We start from the raw sequence: 22,546 nt of genomic DNA, 5'->3' as shown, positions 1-22,546 counted from the left end.
AGCTCTCTGCCCTTTACCAATCCAGCCACGGGCCCATCCATCTGGCCCATCAAGACTCACTCTCATTTCATCAGTCCATAAAACCTTAGAAAAACCAGTCTTGAGATATTTCTTGGCCCAGTCTTGACGTTTCAGCTTGTGTGTCTTGTTCAGTGGTGGTCGTCTTTCAGCCTTTCTTACCTTGGCCATGTCTCTGAGTATTGCACACCTTGTGCTTTTGGGCACTCCAGTGATGTTGCAGCTCTGAAATATGGCCAAACTGGTGGCAAGTGGCATCTTGGCAGCTGCACGCTTGACTTTTCTCAGTTCATGGGCAGTTATTTTGCGCCTTGGTTTTTCCACACGCTTCTTGCGACCCTGTTGACTATTTTGAATGAAACGCTTGATTGTTCGATGATCACGCTTCAGAAGCTTTGCAATTTTGAGACTGCTGCATCCCTCTGCAAGATATCTCACTATTTTTGACTTTTCTGAGCCTGTCAAGTCCTTTTTTTTTACCCATTTTGCCAAAGGAAAGGAAGTTGCCTAATAATTATGCACACCTGATATAGGGTGTTGATGTCATTAGACCACACCCCTTCTCATTACAGAGATGCACATCACCTAATATGCTTAATTGGTAGTAGGCTTTCGAGCCTATACAGCTTGGAGTAAGACAACATGCATGAAGAGGATGATGTGGACAAAATACTCATTTGCCTAATAATTCTGCACTCCCTGTAGTTCTTAGAAATGAAAAATGTGAATTAACAAAAAATTGGTATCGGCAGGTCAACCAAACGAACACAGAAATGGAAATTGGCCAAGAAAATTACAATCACTGCATCTTTAGTTATAACATCGAGGTTACCGTTTTTAGATTTTCAGATGCAGTAGAAGAAGAAAAGCTAATATTATTCTATAATTTTTGGCACAACTGAGACTGAAAGCTTCAGGTCCACATTTGTATGCAAACATTTAAACAGGCGACTGCTGAGAAGTCTGTGGCTTCTGACTACAGATTGTAAAATGTAAATGGACTGGTTCTTACAGAGCACTTTTCAAGTAATTGTAAAAAAAGATCCTCTTTTATCAAAAGAGGCAAAGATTTAAAAGGGAAAAAAAGAAAGTAACAAGAGAGTGGACCTTTAAGGGCATTCACTTGATGAAGTGAGGACTGTGATTTGAGAAGGTTCAAAAGTGGTTGATGAAATTCTATCAGATCAGTGACACAAGCTGCCTCCATATTGACCTAATACAAGTGGGTGTTTCATCACAGGAAGCGAACTAGCCTTTGTACAAGCAGGGTGTTTACAGTGGCTGAAACAGAGGCTTAAATTCTAACTTGAGACTCAAATGATAGTTTTTTGCATTTAAAAGTCATATTAAAGCTCAAGAATACACATAAAGTCTTTGGTTCTTGCTTCACTGCAAGCACGCCGGCGTATTTGTCTGCTTTCTGCAGAAGATGGAGAGTCACAAAGGCGTATCACAAAGACTTTGCACAACAGGAGCACATCAAGCCTGCATACCAGTAACAAAGCTGAAAATTCTCTCTACACCATGCATGAAATGAAACCCTTCAAAAGGATACCTGGATCCTTACTGGTTGGTGAGCTAGGCTGAGCTACATTTTCACTAAAATGTAACAAGTTAAGGAAAAATCTGCCTGAAATCCAGCAAACAAATTAAAAGAAATAAATAAAACAAGCCGACATGACCAAGCACAATATTTGTAAGGTAACGATGGACAAAAGTAGCATTAAAATTGGCTGAATTTGCAGCATTAGCTGCTGTGACTATAAGCAGAAAAATCATACCAAGGAATTTTAAGCATTAAACTTAGAAGGTAATGTGACTTGAGTGCCGTACCTTTCTTACATATATAACCTGATCTTTGAGTTACCTTAAGGTGAAAGCATTCACTTATCATATCAAATTAACAACTTCTGAGAAAATGTGACAGATTAGCAACAGTTTTGAGGTTAATGAGTCCAAACAAACAGGCATAGTGTGTTTTTTCGTCAGATTCCATTCAGTCTTTTAAATCACGTTTAAAAACGTATTTGTTTGATCTGGCATTTAAGGCGAATTAGGGTAATTTACATCTGGCTCTGTATTTAGATTATGTAATTATCTTATATTTTATATATTTGTAATTTATATTTTAGTGTGATTTTATTTGTACTGCGATTTTACTGGAAAGCACTTTGGTGTACTTCGGTCTTAAAAATGTGCTATATAAATAAATTTTGATTGATTTTGATTGATTTTGTCTAAAGAAAACGAAAACCACAAACGCAGTGAGACTTCCCCAACCTTACCAATCATAAAAGCCCCACCCAAAGCATTTCCGTGACAACAGTCTTGTGCTGTAAACAGAGACTTGTTTCTGAATGCCCAGAATTTGTTACTTGCAGATGAAGACAAAAAACCTGCTACACAATAAGTTAAACTGCTGCCAGTTTTATGGTATTTCTTTCAACACTCATCAGAAGAACACATGCAGCACAAATGTTAATCATTTCCCTGTTTTTTTTATGACAAACCTCAAATAAATTGAAGCTTTAAAGCTGTCCCATTAAATTTTCAGGCAATCTAATTACACAAGACACATTTACAGGATTAAAATGCTTCAATTCTAAAAAGCCTCCTACAAATCGGTTTTCTCGTCAAAGGAATTAGACTCCAGCCCTCCTAGCGCTGACTGAAAGCTTTTACTCCAGCTATAAAAAGATCGAGGGTTATCGGCCCATGCGCTCACGTATTTGCTAATCGATTAGAAACCTTTCCGAGAGTCTACTCTCTCATATTTGTCTAGAAGTAGCATGTTTGTCCAAGCTCTGCTGGTGGTACCACAGTGTTAATGTGTTTGCCTCCCTCTCACCCAGACACGGGGATGGATTTAGCCAGCGGGCTGCTGAGTCAGGCAGAGGTCTTCTACTGCTGAGAGATAAAGGTCAAGGGTCAAGTTGAGGCACATACTGGCTGTCTCTGTCTGGTTTGTCATCTGACTTCTATATTTAAACAGTGTTTTGCTTCTAAGCAGTCACAACATGCTTGGACCGAACTTGTCCTCTGGCTATTAATACTATAAATCTTGATGCATGTAGGGCTGCAGTCAACCCAATAAACTCTTGGTTGACTGCAACTGTACCAACCTTTTAACTAATTAGCTGATCACAGGTAGGCTGGAGAGGGGGAAACAGTGTTTGGACTACACTTTACCTGCTAGTCGTTTTAGCCCAAACCAATAGAATAAGCTAATATTATAAGCATGTGTACTTTTACCTTTAAGCTAACGCGTTAACAACAGACTGACGAATCTTTCTGTTTAAAGGAGAGATGAGGCTTCACATGCAGCTTGGTCTGGCGTCTACTGACATAAAGTCTGAATGTGTGTGTGCTTGCAGAGTTATTAGTAGACTAAACATAATTATATATATATCAGTTCTGACATGTTTGCACTCAAACACTATGAAACAAAAATGTTGGCAGACACCCTTGCTGAAAGATGGGCTGTGATATGTAAACTGCTGCCAAAGTTACACCCGACTCCATCCGTTTTAACCAAATGCAGCGGCAGTACCGACTCCTTCATTCCTCGCGTCATAGATTCAGTGGTGGAAACATTCCTCCAGGACTTTGGTCCATATTGACATGACGGCATCACACAGTTGCTGCGGATTTGTTAGCTGCACGTCCATGATGTGAATGTCTTCTTCCACCAAATCCAAAAGATGCTCTATTTGATTGAGATCAACAGTACAGTGTACAGTGAACTCATTGTCATGTTCAAGAAACCAGTTTAAGATCATTTGAGCTTTGTGACATGGTGCATTATCCTGTTGAAACACCTATCGGATGATGGGTACACTGGTCATAAAATGGGATGGACAATACTCAGGTAGACTGTGGTGTTCAATACTAAGGGGCCTAAAGTGTGCCAAGAAAATGCCCCACACCATTACACCTCCACCGGCCTGAACTGATACAAGGTAGGATGGCTCCATGCTTTCATGTTGTTCAAGTCTAATTCTTACCCTGCGATCTGAATGAGTCATCAGCACTAGGTGTGGTCTTCTGCTTCTGCAGCTGATATGCTTTAAAGTTCAACCTGTTGTTCATTCAGAGATGCTCTTCTGCATACCTCGGTTGTAATAACAGGTTATTCCAGTAACTGTCTTCCTATTAACACAAACCAGTCTGGCCATTCTCCTCTGAGCTCTAATATCAACAAAGCCTTTTCTCTCACAGAAATGCCACCCAATGGATATTTTTCCTGTAAACACTGATGGTTGTGTGGTCGTCTCGACCTTGTCCACATGTCTAAATGCATTGAATTGCTGCCTGTTCTAACCTGTGTAAATAGTTCTAGAACAAGTTAACCTCATAAACTGGTTAGTGAATGTGGTTTGCTGCTCATGCAAAATAAAAAAAGAACCATTAAACAAGTTGGCAGTGAAAATATAGTGCGGATGATAAATGAATCCATCCTGGACAGCTCTGAATATGACATTTTTCTCCTGAAAGTAACACACAGTCTGGACACAGCTCTGTTTTCAATCCCAACCATCACCGCTGGGATAAACTAGACCACAGCTGGGCAGGATTTAAACTGCATCCAAAGGCGTTTCCAAAAGAACAAAAAAACCCACCAACAACAAAGCGTCAGCTCAGGCAGGGCACAAAGTCAAGCTTCGCCATAATCCCAGCAGATCGCATGATGCCAGTTCAGCCCACATCAGCTGACGGCTCAGCTAATAACTTTTATGAATCATTAAGTTACTTTAATCTGCCCACAGTTATGTGCAAGACATTATGCATCACAAATCCAGGTTCTCCAAGGATAAATGTCTGCTGTCATTACAGTGCTTGGGTCTTGCTGCTACTTTGCCAGCTCTATGTATGCGCTCATAAAGAGTAGAGCGGACATTTAATGGGGAGGACATAGAACAGACTCATTCCAACAAATATAAATGACTGCAGATGAATATAACAATTTCCTTTTACTAGAGTCTTCACCACTGAAGTAAAGTGACTCAACTCATGGAAGATTTTATGATATCAGAGAGGAAATTTCAAACTGCATATTCAAATTCACTTCATGACTTAATATTTGTGAGCGCTAAAACTGAAAAAGCTAAATGCATCTATAAACGCTTCTGATTTCCAGGGAGCCGATCTTACGAGCTCGTTCTAAGAGATCATAATCAGCAGCTCAGCCTCCTGCATTTCAGCTTCCAACAAAGGATAAAAGATGGATTGCAGCCATGATATCTTCTGAGATTTAAAATAATGTGTTGGAGCACTTTAACACTGATGTGGGGGCATTTCTGTCTAATAAAGCTATGCAGTTAGTTAAATGTCATGCACTCTAAATATGTTTTTTACTGTTGTTAAGCTGCTGTTGGTCCTCACATCAGAGCCAGAACATAAATTCATCAGATCCCTGCAACTTTTATCAACTCAGGGCCGTAGAGAAAGTTAAAGTCATCTTCCTGGACTCCCAGCATCCTTGACAGAATGCGTTTGCATCCTTCAGGAGCGTTATCAGACATAAAGAATGAGGTCATTTATTCACTTCTATGGCTTTTTAGAGAAAATTAAATCTGGCTTCTTTCTTGATGGATATAGGAAAGGAAGCTCTTCATGCTTTAGGCTTCCTCTTGTTGCTGTTTCTTGATGATTTTTTAAAATTTATTGTCTTTGTGTACTTTGTGTAAACGTTGTATTTATCATTACTGATTGCTTTCGGTCTTTGTCCAAGTTCCAAAAACCTTGTAGGAAATTTTCTACAGACAAGAGACGACACTGAAACATGATGATTCATGTGACTTTTTACCCCTTCTGTTCAGTTCAGACTGGATGTTTGTTGCTGTTATTACTTTGCTGTAATTTCAGTATCAGTTCATATCACTTTTTTCTTTAGAGCGCTATTATTGTTTTATTGATTTCCGCAGTCTTCATCAGCTCAGGCCAGCAGCAGGTGAAGGACAGGCTTTACAACCAAACCTGGATGACGCAGCTGAAAAACACTAAGCCAGCTACTCAACTCACACGTATGGAAAAGTGGGGCAGTAAGAGAAATGAAAATAACGGTGGGAGGGGAAATGAGATTGTGGAAAACAGATTACAGGGCAGAACATGAGATAAGGCATTGAGGATGTGTGAATGCCTGCAGCTGTACTTTGTTCTCCACCATCGTGTGCACCAGGAAGAGATGCGACAAGAGCCAAGGTGGCCTCCGTTCTCAGCAGCAGGTTACAGCGACCTCCAGCTTATTAAAAACACATCGCTCAGGGTCATTTTGGGGCGACTCACAGGAGCACGGACAAGCTATCAATAAAGCTAATCACATGTGGCACATTAACTTTAATAAGAAGGCAGCAGCGGGAGCCCCTGAGCCCCACTGATGTAGAAAGAGTCTACCTCAGGGCCTCTAACGTGTCTGTTTGTATCACATCAATCTATGAATTAAGATTTTACTTTTGAGGTTCTTTCCAGCTGGCGCGGGAATAGTTAAAAGATTATTTGGGACGTATCTATACAGTTTAGGACAAATGTCACCTTCCATGGTTTACTGATAACTAAAGCGATGGCTAGGCTCCTCTGAAGTCAGTCCCCATTGACTTTAGTTAAATGTCTGCTTTTCGAGAGTGAAATCTATGTGATATATAAGGCAAGCAGTGAAATTGTGAAAATATTACTTCAGTGACCAAAAGCATGACATTTCAGATACAAGCAGTGGAAATGAGCTTCCTCTGAAGCATGTCTGTGCTCTCCCTGAGAGGCAGGGTGAGGAGCTCGGTCATTCAGTAGAGCACATCGAAAGGAGGCAGTTGAAGTGATTCTAGCATCTGATTAGGATACCTCCTGGGTGCATCCTAGGCAGTGATGATGACTCTCGGCTGGCTTGGGAACACTTTGGTGTCCTTTGGATGAGGTGGAGGAGGCTGTCGAGGAAGGGGAGGTCTGGGCTTATCTGCTTAAACTGCTGCTCTGTAACCCAGACCCGCATAAGAAACAGAAAATGGATAAATGGATATAGATGGAGAGGTATAAAGAGGTATTCATTTGCATGTCTTATTTTGACATTTGAGTTAATATTCTTTCCACCATTTTCACTTCAAATTATGTCCTCAAACATTTCAGAAGTGATAATTCACAAGGTTCAAATCTGCATTAATTGCTCACTTTAGTTTAAACTGGGCAACAAAGAACATGAGGGTTACTTTTAAGCTTTTAAGTTAGCACACACCGAACTGGCTACCCACTGTTAGTGAGTGAAACCTTCTGGCCTTTAAAATATTCAAGATCTCGAAGGATGCACCAGACATGAATTAAAGTTTCTGTTCCACTGGGAGGCTGGCAAGCTAAGCTAAAAAGATAACTCAAAAATTGGAAGACAGTCAGCTAAACTTGCTAATGATGATAATGTCAGCAGATCCTGCAGACTGTGTTTTTAACAGCTATGAGACAAAAGGGGATAGAGGCCAACTCGACTCGTGCGCTTGATTTTCTGTTGCCTTAGCACTTGTACGTTACACTGGGATCCAAATCAGGTTCACTGATTTTAGATTCGCCCACACGTGTCCACTTACAGTGATCTGATGAACTGTTACACCCCAAAGGGGATTTTTTTTTAAATTAAAAAGAGGATCTTACCTTTTGCAGAGGCCAGTCCCAATAACTCAGAAAACACTTCAAACACTTTGACAGCTGCAACTGGCTCAACAGCTTTGAACACAAGCTGGACTCAGATACACTGTGCACAGACACACAGCAGGCACATCAAGCTGGTTCTGACCTTTCACTAAATTCCCAATTCCCATTCTGTCCTAATGATGATGTGCAAACAAAGAATTACCCTCAGCGTATGATCCGATGGACCGATCATCATCTCTGATCTGATTCTCTGTAACCCCAGCATGTGGCTCCACATCCGTTTAGACAAAAGAAGCCTTGAAGCCTTGTTTTTTTTGTTTTTACACACCATATGAACATGAACTTCTCTGCTGGCTCATTTTTTCCATAACAGCTTTTTAGTTTTTGCATAATAGTGAAAAAAAATGTAGTGGCATTTTATGATATTCTAAAAATTATTTAAACCTTCAAGTGACAGTCAAACTTTGACAGCAAAGAAATTAGAGATTATTGAAGGGCTGAGAAACGGGTGTTCAAAAGAAAACCAGCACACCTGCCAGCCATGCGGGGCAGGCTTGTGGCAAAAAGGGCATCAAATAACTCATTTATAATCATATCGTCTCCCTTCAATTTCAATTTTGGCTCCTCGTCGATGGATGGGATTTTCCGGGCATATATCAGTGGTTTGGCAGCTCCCTGGATAGAGGGGATTTTATATTTGACCCCCATTCAGTATGTGCTGGGAGGCAGGTCTTTCATTTCATCAAGTCAAAGACAAAAAATAAAGAAATATTTATTGCATCATAGACGTCAAATTAGATCCTCACAGTTTATGACTTAAATAAATGGTTTTAGATTAAGTTGGGTTGGCAGCGAGCAGGTTTCAGTTGCGATGATGGACAGTGAGTTGGCATCTTGACCACTTCAAGCATCTGCGATAGCAGAGGCCTTCAGGTGCACGGGGAACCAGCCAGACATTTAATCAATAACTGGACCTCCTGAAGCCGAGTCACGTAACATTTTTAGGTTTCTGTGGGACACCAGTTCAACGATAAATCCCTCCACACTGCCTCTGTCTCAGACAGTAACAAGAAAGAGAGACTGGGTATTGAAAAACACACTGCTTTTGTCTATTTTAACTTTAATAAGGTGGCCCTTAGGTGCAAAACTCTTCAGAAAATACAATAAAAACAACACACAGATTTGCAAAATGTCTCAATTTTGTCCCTGTGACTTCATTTTCCTAAAAAAGAAACTGTTTATTCATTTTTAATTTAATTTCCTAAAATGTGTTCTGAATTTTTGTTTTATATTTTATAAAATTATGTGATGCATTTTGTATTTAGTGTCTAAAATGCTGCTTCTTGTTGAAACTGTTGTGTCAAACGTGTAAAATCTTCCTTTACTGATCTTTAATCTTTCTGTGTATTCTGTTTAACTGCTGTGATTTTTTTAGTGCTGCGTTGTCTGTTTTGCATTGTGTTTTCTAAAATGATGTTTTTGTCTTTTGCACCCCAGAGCTCCTCCACGTGTATGCCCCTGTAGTTGAGTGGAAATCTTTTATTGTCACTCATGCTGCCTCCACGGTGTCACTGCCACCCAGCCCGTTTGGGACAAGGGCATGTGTATTATCTTCGTACACTGGTATGAATAACATATTCATAATTAAACTGCTCGCACTAATTTCTTTGCCATTTAATTAGTCAATTCTGGGGCACGGGAGACAAAGGCCTTTAAATGGGAGTCAATTACCTCTTTATGATGCAGTTAGAGCGCCACTCTAAGAATCCCCCCATAATAGCGGTTGTTTATCACATTCTTTGGACAAGGCTTTAGCTGCCTACAATTAATACTTTATAGGTTCGAAATGCACATGTTGCTGCTGAAAAGTGGTAATACATTTCAAACGTGAAGCGGCTCGGCAGTCCTCGAGAGGTGATAGAGTACTTCAGCAGGGTTGTCGCAGATCTGAAGAGCATTAATCCTTAGTGACATATAGTGAGAAAATACTTTGTGTTTAGCGACAAGACTAAAGACCCATCAGCCTAAAGGAAGGAAATTACTGAGTTGCCCCTTCACTTCCCTTCATCTTCTGTCTTTTTTGTCATGGGAAAAAAGGACAGCAAAGAGAATGACTAAATATTCTCAGATATATTCACACCCATGTATACAAATACCTGTATTTAATAGAGCAGTCAGACTGAGGCTTGCAGACTAGCCAACTTGGTTCTCACAAAGCCAAACCACAGACTTTGAGCAATTGTGGCTGTGATAATGACGTGCTGTTGCATTCTTGATCATAACTTGTACATTTCACCACACCCAGACCTACACTGATACCAGCATGCTTTCTCATGCTAGAAGCTACAGGGAAAAAAACCCCCAAAAACCAATAAACTCCCAGAGTTAGTGCAGGACAGACCTCTGGATTAAGACCTGAGAGTTTCTAGTTACTGGGGAAAAGCATGAGAACTGATACGAGCCTCTCCCTCTTTCTCCCATTTACAGTGCACACACACACACACACAAAGGTAGCTTGAACACCTTTGCAATTTATCACCACAAAGACTCAAAGAAAGCCTTTGTTCCTGGCTCTGTGCAGAGCACTGCCAGTAAATCTCTGCTAGTCCACACTGGCGAGGGGACAGAAACCTGAACACCTGGCACAAACTAAACCATTTACCAGAACCACTTGTTGACGTGTTTCCTTTTTTTTAATGGTCCGTTTTTGTTTAGTCACACTGATATCTTTGAACATGTTGGATCAGGTCAGAGGAAGAAAGAGAAGGGGTCACTTCATCCAATTTCCTCTGATATTTGAATGTTTAAATTGGTTCCCTGCAATAGAGGCATGTTTGGTATTGTAGCCTTTTAAAGAGGTACTGGACACTGTCTGGCATGTTTCCCTGGGAAAATATGGGCATGGTGCCATTGTTTCCAAGAACTGTGAGAAGAGTTTTCTAATTTTTTTATGCACTAGTCAAATAGATATGTCTCAAGAACTTCTTTTTTAAAAAAAGGGCACAGATAGAAATGTGCCGTAGCTCCCACTAAGAAGACCAGCCTCCTGTTTACAGCTTCAGTATGAGCTCAGTCCAAAATTAGTTAGCCAGACAGCTGGGACACTCTGGAACAAGTTTGTCCAAACAAAAAAAAAAATCACCCTGACCTCCAGAAACTTCTACTGGCCTGTGAGAACAATCCCTTATCCTCCTAATTCCTGGCAACCCTGACTCTTGGAGGGTCGAGTGATGAACACCATGGCCAGAAGAAAGCCATACACATGAGTTACAAAAGTTTAGACTTCATGACTCACTCGACGGGGGAAAAGCAAAACAAACTGTAGAACAACGCTGACTGCTCTGTTTCAAGCACAGCAGCAGATGACGATGTCCAATTTTAATTCCCGGAGACTATAAAGATCCAGCATCTGAGTCAGTTTCAATTTCTTTGGTGTTTACTGTAAGGCATCAAAAAATGGCACTGAACCCACAAAGACATGCCTCAAAGCATGTAGAACAATGACGTGTTCACTAGAGAAAAAAAGCAAGCCAGATCCTAAAGATTTGTTCAGTCCATAGAGATAAATGCAAGGTGGAAAACAAAAAAACATGCTGCCATCATCAAAGTCGCCATCTATTTTCAGAACTAAAGTGGTGGCTGTAAACCTTTTCGTTCCTCTCCAAAATGCTACGACCTGTCAGAGTCTTGCAGTCTGTGTTGTCCTGTGAAGAGCCCTTGCTGCGGGGCATACTTGTTCTTTGTCAGAATGAGTTTGGTGGGGAAAGAGGAACTTCTGGATCGGGGAGGCTGAGACACTTTCCGGGCAGACTAACAAAGGCAGGGCTGTTGGATCTACAGCAAGGAAAAGACTAAATGAGTGTCTGCAAGAATTCCCTTGGAGCTAGGGCTGCACGATTTTGCATAAAATGAGAATCACGATTTTTTGGCTTAGAATTGAGATCACGATTCTTTCACGATTTTCTTTTCCAGTATAAATATTTATTGCACTTATTAACTGCACATCAACTTCATAACAGTTGAGACTGAACATAAAAACAATAAATAAACATAAAAACAACAAAATGTTGTACTGCTTGAAATTCCGTCTCCACCGTTGCTCGACGCTGCGTGTATAGAGCAGGTAGCGCAACAATAGAAAAATAGTTGCGGGACGGCACTGTGTAGCGTTTGTCTAGGGTGTTGATCATTTTCCTAAATCCCTCGTTTTGCACAGTGTTGATGGGAGCCATATCTTTGGTCAGGTGATAAGTAATAGCCTCCGTAATTTCTTTGTGCCTGCGGGAGTTCGACGTGTATAGGGAAGCGCTGTATAAGGTTCCCGTTATTGGTGTTTGGGTGGTTGACCTGGACGGATTTTCTCCTGTCACTTTCTCGTCATCCCTGATGTGCTCTCCGTTGTTTTTTCCCTGCTAATTTTAGCATCACACGGCACAGCTTCTGTATCACGTGGTATAAGGCTCCGCCCTTGTCATTTGTTGAGCAGGAAGAGTGAGCGCTTGTTTTCATGCAGATTACGTCCCGGATAAAAATGTGGTACAATCGTCGTTGTCTTTTTTTTTTTTTTAAATCGTTGTCATTTGGAAATGAGATCGTACATAAGTATGAATCGAGATCGCGATTTTCTAACGATTAATCGTGCAGCCCTACTTGGAGCAGTTCAAAAAGATTGATTGAACAGATTTAAGCGTGTGCAGCATTAGCAGGATAATAACTGCAAAAGATACATGTTACACCAGACAGCTGTAAATTAGAGGAGGGAGAAAACAATGGCACGAATGAGCCTGCAATTGATGCCGTTTGGTGTGAGTGTGCTAGCTTAATAAACCAATCAACAAACAGAACAGTAACAGCATGTTTAATGTGACTGCGATCACTGAAAAAATGTGGCCTTTTGGCCTTTTCTGGCAAAAATTATGTCAGCAAGGGCAGGAAGTATGGCACATTACTGCCAGACTTCAAAAACACTGGTGCCACAGAACCAAACTGAAGCTAGTTTTTATTTTAACAAAATACTGGAAAGTTTCCACCAGTCCTTGAAACCTAACTAAGTTTACAAGATTAAATCTGTAAATCAAGCCAACCAAGTGCAGGTTTTTGTGTGTGTTTGTGTGTGTGAGAGAAAGGTTTTGCTTTTTGCAAAATAAAGAAAGCAACAAAACAACAGTGAAAACTGCTGCTTAAGGACTAACAGACACATGCACAGAGCGAGGCGAAGGCATGTAGCAGCATGCCATGAACCCCGTGAGTGACACTTGCTTGAGTGGGACAAAGCTAAACCATCGCTCCTGCTGGGTGGAGGATATGAAGCCCGCTGCAGGGTGGTGTGACAGGCTGCTCGGCTGGGTTGACACCTTATCTTCTTTCAGCATGCCTGGACCGCCTGAAACATCACACTCTCTTCTCTCCTTCATGATAGCAATGCATGCAATGCTTTGTTCCCCTTTGGAGAGCTGCTGCTTTCAACCTTCCTTATTGAGTGCATCATATCTTTGCATCATTTCAGTGCATACAGGATGCATACAGTTTTCTTATTTTACACAGCTAGGTTATACTATGAGCACTGGTAGGGTTTTTTATGTATTGGGGAAAAAAGGCCCAGAGAGAGGTCACGATGCTAAAGTATACAAATAGAGTAAATATATAAGCTGATATGTTTTTTTGAAGGGAAAATTAGATTTCATGATTCTGTAACACCTGCAATTAATTTCTGCAATTACTCCCATTAGACACAAATAAAAAGACATATTGCCATAAAGTGTCAAGCATGAAATCACTCCATCTGTGTTTCCCATCATTACATCTTCAGGATGTTATATGAGGTTTTAGTTAACAGGACTCCTGTTACAGACCCCACAGCTGACTGACAACCAGCCGGCCATTTTATGTTATGCTACACATAAAATTCAGCACTCAAAACCTGACTTTAAATACCAGCGACTTGCTGGCCTGTATCAGGCCAAACCCCTCGAAGACCTCAAACAAAGTGAAGAAAAAAAGATGATCCAGTAAACCTTTGCAAAAGTGCAAAACTAAAAACAAAGGGGCAACACTGTGCAGGTGAATGTATTAACATGGGAGAGATTTACTTCAAAGGCAGCATGCACGTTTGCAAAGGGGCGTCAACATAAAATATGTTGCATTGGATGTTTTGTGGAATTCATTCATAACTATACTTGTTTTGTACATTGATATTTTCTGTCACGATCTATTTCACAAGAAGAAACTGAGTCTACAGTAAAGAGGAGAAAAGAGTTTTGGAGTCAGTCCATCTCATCTAATTAATCAGAATTATCAGTGTAGTTTCAATAGGTGGGTCGTGTGGCGGTATGCCAGGTGTACGCAGTCCTGGGAGACAACTGCGGCTCATTTGCATGAATCAAGAGCACCTCCTCCAAGATAGAAAAACATTCAGCTTTTCAAGAGGCAGTATGGGACTCATTTTATTTTTCAAGGTTTATCGAGACCACACATTACTTTTAGTTGACAAAACAAGAAGATTGAATTTTTGCAGTTTGACAGTCCACTCATACATAATTTACAGGGACATAAACCAGAAGGCGATCGAGGAAAGGCTTCGAGCAGCCTCCAAAAACAGTCAGCCAGCTGTTTTCTAGGATAACACAAACATACAAAAACATTACAAAACTTTTATACCTTCGGTGGCTGTTCTTGTTTCATGGTTGGAATAAAAGGGATAGTACAGTACAGACCTGAGCCTGCATTCAGGTCAGATGCCAGAACAACCGCAACTGGCCAATTTCAGTGTGAGGAGTGGGGACTCCAGAAGAAGGTCATTTCTGTCGCTTGCAGTCTCATTGTTTCAGTCACTACCCTCCTCTCGTGGTTGTAGGTGAGGGTAGAAGCATAGATCAACCAGTAAATCGAAAGCTTCACTATCATGCTCATCTCTCTCATTTTCTCACTCATAAACAAGACTCCGAAATACTTAAAGTCCATAACTTGGGGTAGCAACTCATTCCCAACCAAGCGTGGATACCAGCTTAGAACCACACTCAACTGCAAACCGCCCCAATGCAAGCTGGAGGTCATAATTGGTTTAAACCAACAGAACTACAACTGCATTTTGTCAGCAATGCAAACCAGGGTCATACTATTTATCGGTAATAGATAGCTTGAAACAATAGGTCCAATACTCTGTACCTGAAGCCCTCACTGGGGGAAGTGGTCTTCTCCAAGGTTTTCTCCAAGTCCGCAAAACACACGGAGACAGGCTGGACTATATATCAGTTTAGATATCAGTGTAGTTGCGTTGTGAACCAAAGTAGAATCCAACACATGATGTTGTTACTTATAAGTTCCAATACTGATGCGATCCAAAGTTAGCCGTCAGCAGTAACAAACAGGCAGATTTCATCATCTCTAAAATATTGCTGGGATAGTTTTAATACTTCAGACTGAAAGTGGAAAACACGTTGTCATTCTGTTTGTCTTTCACCTGCTGGTGTGTGGAAAGAACGCAGGGCTCACTTCCTATTTAAAAGTACCCTAAAGCTTGGGACATGTTAATAAAACAGTTGTTGAAACATAAAAAAGCTGCAGATATTTTCAATCTTAGTCACAGACACTCAGGGAGGCACACACACTTACAACAGACACTAAAGCAAACAGCAAATCTTCCATGAACTCCAATTCTCACATGGTCTAGTACCAAAATAAACATAGACTGAAACTGACAGCTTAAGTACTGTTTATAAGCCGGGCGTTTTGTCCTGGAAAGGTCAAAAACAGAAGAAATGGAAAGTCTGGCTGAGATCCTGGATAGAGTAGTGTGCAGGGCTGTACAGAGGACAGTCAACTGTTGCAAATGCTACACCTTCACGCCTCGGTCGAAAAGTGACATCATTGGTTGTTATAATGTGCAATGAATAGAAAACCCTTCAAATAAATTCTATAACAATGACAGAAGATTTGTTTTTATATCCACCCACTAAATACTGTATAATAATCTGTAGACTGTCAATACAAACTCGGTCTGGTTAACATATGTTTGATCCTTTGTCAATGCTACATCCAAATTACTGGAAAATCTGCAAAGCAACTGTGAATTGATACACATTTCCTTCCACTATCATTACACAAACATCAGGAGTCATTGCTGGGGTTAATTTTCATGTCTCCCTGGGTGCTTTGCTCTTCCTTTTCTCTTTCCCTAGAAGCTTATTTAGGTTTAAATACAGAAAACGTCTGGCTTAAGGCCCGATAAGAGTTGAGTTTGCAATGACTCTAGATGTACTGTACAAATATACAAAACTCACCCAGCCAGTCCTAAGTGCATTTAAATGTGCCAAATTTAACAAAACATCAATATTTTATGCCTTATGAATAAGAAAAGACTTTTTTCCACAACTTTTCATCTCTAAAGTTTCCAATCACGCTGTGATTCATTCTGTTCCTGTTGCACTTTGTTTTTTATCATATACAAACTTCTTCCTCTCAGAAATTCAGTGCATGGACTGCAGCATGTTTAGATTTTTGGGAAAATAAACTGATCCAGAAGCAAATGAGGCATGCAAACACTTAGTCACTTGTAAATGATTGTTGTACGTCTGAGCAGAACATTAGTTTGACAATATGTAACTGCAGAAGAGTGCCCAGGGGAACTGTTTTCCTTTATTGCTACCCTTTATTTTTCCTTCCTATAATCTCAGCTATTAATCATCACTCACTACACTTTAGAGTCCCATATTTTGATATTGTTCTGCTGTTATTGTCTCTTCTTTCACTATGACGGTCAGAAAAGATGGGCAAGTGCCTGTTTTCTAGGACTCCGCCCTTTCTCGGTTATCCTCTCAAATGTTTCCCAATGCAAAACACAACTCCTCCTACCCAAAATGAAAACTATTGTGCTTGTTCCACTCTTCCACGCTTATGATCTATTTCTTACATCCCTCAGCCGAGTCTAAGGGAGGAGCAGATAACAGCCTTACTGTGGTCTACTGGCTGCAATCATCTGCAGAGAGGGGATGTTTCTGATGATTGGAAAATGCTTGTCATCTTTCACTGACATCCAAATTTGCATAGCTTCAACCATCACAAATCTCCTGGTCCTCCATCTGACCGTTTCAAGCTTACTCTACAGACATGATTCTTGCCTAGCAGTAATCATTAAAACTATGTGATAGCTCAAGCAGCATGTTTTAACAACTGGATGTAAAGGAACTTTTGAACCAATAAGAAAAAAGCTTAGAGTAGCTTAACTGCACTGGGCTTCATTAACTAGTGGCCTCTTTGCTTTTTGTTTCTGAGCCTATTGAACTCCGTGTGGCTCTCCAGCCCTCTAAAGCCATCAGCGTGAGCTTCTCCTCGGACTAAAAGGGGCGGAGGGCTGAGCGACAAGGGTCAGGCGTGACTAATGCAAGAACCTGGTGCTGCTGTTGGATGCTACTAAGCGGGGGTGGGTGGGACGATATGCCATGGCCCGCTGTTGCCACATAGAGGGCAGCACAATAAACCCAGCCGCCGTCGCCGCCCCTCCCTGTCTGTCACCCCCTCAGACCACCCCCACCCCCTTCATCCATTCATAGCAGCTCCTTTCAGCAGGTCATTCAGTGGGGCCGGTAAAGAAGCTAGCTCATTCTGTCCGTTCTGAAATGTGCAATGTCAGAAAAAGGGAGAAATGGTGGGGGCAAGATTCCGAGGAGGCTTAAAGAAGGAGAACAACTAAAGAAGACCGAGCTGGAATCTCCTGCTTTGAATCAGCAGGCAGTTTGTGTTGGGAATCACCTCCGAAGCATGACGAAGAGAAGAGGGAAATGTAGCAACACTGCAAATGCAAAGGAATTTGCATTACTAGTGTTGTAAGACACAACTTAGTAGTGGCCACAGGCATCAAATAATGACAATCTGTCACAAGATTGTGGCCACAGCAACACCGCTTTTACACACTGTTGTCATTTTAGCTCAGTCTTTGCTTCCAGTTTAATTAGCGTCTGGTTTAGGGGCGAAAAACTTCTTGATTAGGCTCAGAAAAAGATTGGGGTGATGAAATAAATTAAATAAATTCAAAATATGAATCATCCTTCTCAACATTAAACCTGCTTTGCATCTTTGTACCAATTTGGACTTGGGCTGTGGTGAATCTTTACCCTACCCAGCATTCATGCTTGTGCGTGCTGTTAATTACCTTGTGGTCATGTCCTAGTGTTTCATGTGGTACCAGAAATAAAGAATATCCTTTGGGGTATTTTTTTCTACTTGTTTGTTTTTCCCTCCTGGGCCCTTTATTTTTGTTTTAGTCAATGTTCTTTTTTTCAGAGTCCTTCCATTTTTCAGTTCTTTGTATATTCCCCCATATTCAGTTCAGCTTAACTCAATTCTGTTTTATTTACATAGCGTCAAGTCACAACAACAGTCGCCTCAACGCAGTTATATTCCAATAGTTTCGGCAATCTCCCTCCAGCAATCTGCTGATAAATGTGTCTTCATATTGAGGCGATGTTATTTTCTTACCGGTGAATTTAAAACCTGTGGCAAAAAAATAAGTTGGATATGCACAGAAGGAACTGACAGCACTGACCATGCCAAACACCTACAGTACATTTCCACTGTGATGTGCATCGTGGCATAGCTCACATCGTAAGGTTCAAAGGGGTCTGTGTTTATGACATAGCCTACAGCGCAGATTTAACACAGTAGTATAAATCCTCTGTTAACAGTAGCATGTGCAATTGTGATGCCACAGGGTCCTAAAAAAGCACATGTTGGAGGTGAGACCTGCCCTGACCCACAGTGTAATGGCATCAAGGAGAGTTTTGTGCATATACCTCTGATGACTTTGACTAAATTCCAATACTGGAATAAATAAGAGAAGGCTCATCTGTCATCATTTTATCTCCAAAGTTTCAGCTTTATTTGTTTATACTGTTGATACTCCAACTTTCCCTCCTGAGCCCAGAATTAAAGGTTTTTTCTTCACCTCTGTTTATGCACAGACTGAAAAGGACTTAAAACAGGTGGATTTTAAAGCACCTGATGTGCCTGAGATCTCGCATGTTCAAACTTGTAATCTCTGTTTTGTGTCTGAGACAGAGAGAAAGAAACACGTGACTCTGGACACAGAGGTCATCAATAAAAGCTTAGATATGCGGTTTGTTAGCTAGGAACATAGCTAGGTATTTTACCCACAAGAATAAAACCAAGGCATGAAAGTCTTTGATGGCCAGCATGCATTTTTCTTCACAGCTCTCATTTTAATGTGCCTCTGAGTGTGCGCCTGTAGGACTGCAAAGGCAGCTGCTGGCAGCGTGATGGATGAGGAGCGTCATGTTGGAGCTGGAGACGTCCACAGTCGCTGCAGCCTGTAAGCTTTTTAACCCTCTATCAGCCTCTTCCAGCCCGTGAAGAAACCCCACTCCCAGCATCCGCAACGAAATGAAATTCCACACACAACCGCAATCTTAGCACATTAACAGCCTTCAGCAAAGGCTTTTAAATCAGACCACATCATTACATGAGTCAAGACTCTCTCTCACGCTCTCCTTCTTATTCCCCTATCGCACATGCAGATACTCTCCAGGCTCTGGTGGAACATCTCTTTTTCCACTCGGAGAAAAGCAGCAGAGTGAAAATTAACCCCAAAATCAGTGTCAATTTTCTGAGAGTGCCCCTGTTGAGTGTATCTCTGGGTGAACATCCAGAGCCACAGACTGAAAGCTTTTAAAAAAAACAAATCCTAATGCACTCACAGGATGTTGTGTAATTTCGCCCAGATGTGTTCCACAACTCATCTAACTAATAAAGAAGAAGGGAATGTTTCCACCATTGCTGTGATCTCAGCTTCTAGTGGAGTTGCTCAGCCACTTTCAGAAGGCCTGCGAGCTTTTCTAAATGTGAATGGTGCATTATATCATCCCAGAGGACCTACAGAGAGTGGAAGAGTCCACCTGCACTCTGTTAATACAGGCCTATCTAAAGAAGGGCAGGGGTTGCTCCTTCCAGCGGATTTGAGGTCAGCCCACGGCAAGGGAAGCACCTCACCCAGATATCTAAAAATACTGTCCCACATACAGTTTTGCTGCATCCAGCTCAAGCAGGAGATGGACTGATGAAGGACTCCGAGTGTAGCGCTGGTTTGGTGGGCATTCCTGTAATCTGTCTACCTCTAAAACAAGCTTTAATACCAGGCGAAGGAAATGAGCCGACAATTTAATCTAAGCTCTGAGCCTGGAGTGTGGCAGGATTCGTAAATGAGACTGTGTGAGAGTGTAAAAAACACGAGCAGCACGTGCATGCCCCTGTGCAAACCACCACACACGCAGCTGATAGCATCGTGCTCTCTCTCTCTCCCAAACAGGGCCAAACAGCCCTGTGGTCTGCACTCACACACACATGCGAGTTGAATTTACAGTCACTGTCAGCAGTTGAACATTTCTCTAACCACTATCTGATACGTGATGAAGATCTGCTGCCAGCAATAAAAAAGCCCTGGGAAACACGAGCTGGCCAGCGCGAACAGAACTGATGCTGGCACGAACTTCTCCCACCGAGGGCAAACTGACGTGGGATGGGCTGAGATTACAGATTTGTGTGTGTGTGTGTGTGTGTGTGTGTGTGTGTGTGTGTGTGTGTGTGTTTGTTGGGGGGTTCAGGTGGACTACAGTAGGGATATTGTTTGCACAGGAATCCTGATTCTCCAGTATGGACTTTGTCTTACAATCAAGGACATCAACAGGATGAACATCTAGGTATCCAACCTGAACCTTAAATAAAAGTAAGAACTGTGAAAAGTTGCACATGGTTGACACTTCCACCTTACATGTCAGAGTGGGAAGAACAAGGAAGAGGAAGCTTGTTGTGCTTCTGCACAAGCTGAATTAATGCGAAAACACAAAAAATCAGCCGAGCTCGGAGGCAGTGCATAAGAACATGCAGGAAAAGCAAAGCAATTAAGTGAACCTTGTAGTAGTTGGGAAATTATGATAATTAGCATCAGATCAAGTCTACTCGAAAGGGAGTAAGTTAGTGGGTCATGACAGCCTTCTTTAGGCTAATGAATTCTTAAAATAAAAAGGAGACAGGATGTTTGTCCACTCTTTTTTTAAAACACACAAGTGGATCTCTGCAGCAGCAAACAATGAATTCTGCGCGTAAAACAATCTCACGCAGAGGCTAACCAGCAGTCCACCTGTGTCTGCATCATTTCTCCTGCACGCTTTGCAGAGGAGACTTATGCACGAACTTGGCTCTTTAAGGCACAGATCTCAACTCGGTCCTAGCAGGTTAATGCCTGATGGCTAACGCGGTCTTCTTACCGTTACTGGCTGTGATCTCGGCTTGCACATTCCACACACACTGCAAAACTAAAACAACTCCAACAAAAAGGTCGAACGTCTTCACAGGCGCCATATCCAAGTTCCCGCTGCCGATTTCTGCTCAGTATCCCTATTTTTTTCTTCTTCTTCGTCTTCTTTTAGAGTCCGTCTCTCTCACGCACAGACACCGCTTCCCCGAGAAGACTCCGTAACTCTCCTGCCTGTCCTGCTGCTTTTAAAAGGGAAACCTGCCTGCGCTGCACTGAGCTGTTTTTTTGTTCCAGCGTGTGCCACGCCGCGCGCTTCTGGACAGTAAACGCGCTCTCCGCCTCCAAAATTAAGCAAAAATAAATACTAGCAAACAAAGTGACCGCATAAATACGAATCTCAGTCCTTGCACTGTAATGTCATCCCACAGGACGGAGATGCAGAGCGTTAGTCAGACAAATAAAGGCTAAAAATGCGCTCCTGAAGAAGAGTGCGCTCTCGCCGTCATCAACTCCTCAGAGCCAATGACCCTTCTTCTTCTGTTTGATGCTCCGGGTGTGCAGAAGCTGGGGAGGCAAACCCAGCGAACTGTCGCGGACACAGGCAGGTATTTGAGTGACGTGGGAAAATATTGCGAGCAGAAATACTTTGGAGGTTCAGGATGACGCGTTTGTCGACTGAAGGCTCCCCGGTGGACAAAAGAGACTTTCACTCAGAGGGGCTTGTTTTTATGAAAGATGGAGCAATAGACACAGCAGACTTTGGCTGTACAGAAGTACAGACTGGCTCTATTTTTAGTGTCCGTCTTACGTCTTTTCCTCCTCGTGCATTTCTTTCAATTAAGAAAAATCTGTAGACTCCACTTCTGTCCCATCGCTCACCTTTCCCCTAGACTCAGGTGATTGAACTGTGAGAGCGCCCTCTTCAGATACATAACATTAACACTTTTGTTCTATTGGAAATAGCTTACTTCTTCACTGATGGTGAAAATACATGAAATAGAAACCTGACTTTTTCTGTTTAAATGCACATTATCTTTTCCTGTGACTAAATATGTGGAAAACTTTTGAAACCATAACCGATAAATAAAATGAGCTATGCGTTAACTCCAAAGTGATGTTACTTAATTACACTTAATTAAGCTTAAGCATCAGTTAGATCTTAGCTCTAGAGGTAAAATTCCGTATTAAATCTCCGGTAAACAAAGTTGCAAAATACTACAAGCAAAAATCAAAATAACATGGGAGAGATTTACTTCAAAGGCAGCATGCACGTTTGCAAAGGGGTGTGTGTGTGTGTGTGTGCCTACAAACCTCAGTGGAGAAAAAGATGAAAACAGTTGTAAAAATCTGAGAGGACAAATATTTTGCACAACTCAGGCCCCTTAAACAAAACAGATCAATAAATACCAATTAACTCTATAGCTTTGTCAGTAATTAGTCATTACCTTGATTAGCCTCCCTGTCTACTTAGATTCATACAGAGCAGCATCTGCCAACAGTGCAACAGTGATGAGATGGGGATTTGTTTCTGCACTAAATACATTTTACTGTGGCATCAAAACAATCAGATTTTTCTCTTAGAATCATCACTTTCCCTTTTTTCTCTAGAAATATTTCTGAAAACGTGATAATCAA

At 41.5% G+C, this 22,546-nt stretch overlaps 1 protein-coding gene across 1 annotated transcript in view; it reads right to left on the bottom strand.

Annotated features, from left to right (window-relative positions):
* plxdc2b (plexin domain containing 2b) overlaps positions 1–21,750 on the bottom strand; it is a 109,485-nt gene extending 87,735 nt beyond the window's left edge. Inside the window, exon 1 of the mRNA XM_026179804.2 lies at positions 20,922–21,750. Coding sequence (XP_026035589.1) covers positions 20,922–21,015 — 94 coding nt within the window. The 5' untranslated portion in view covers positions 21,016–21,750. The remainder of the gene's footprint in view (positions 1–20,921) is intronic.
* Between the last annotated feature and the right edge of the window lie 796 nt (positions 21,751–22,546).

This window comes from Astatotilapia calliptera, chromosome 9 (genome assembly GCF_964374335.1).
Source record: "Astatotilapia calliptera chromosome 9, fAstCal68.1, whole genome shotgun sequence".
In the NCBI taxonomy this organism is placed as follows: Eukaryota; Metazoa; Chordata; class Actinopteri; order Cichliformes; family Cichlidae; genus Astatotilapia; species Astatotilapia calliptera.
This window is presented reverse-complemented; position numbering and strand designations above follow the sequence as displayed.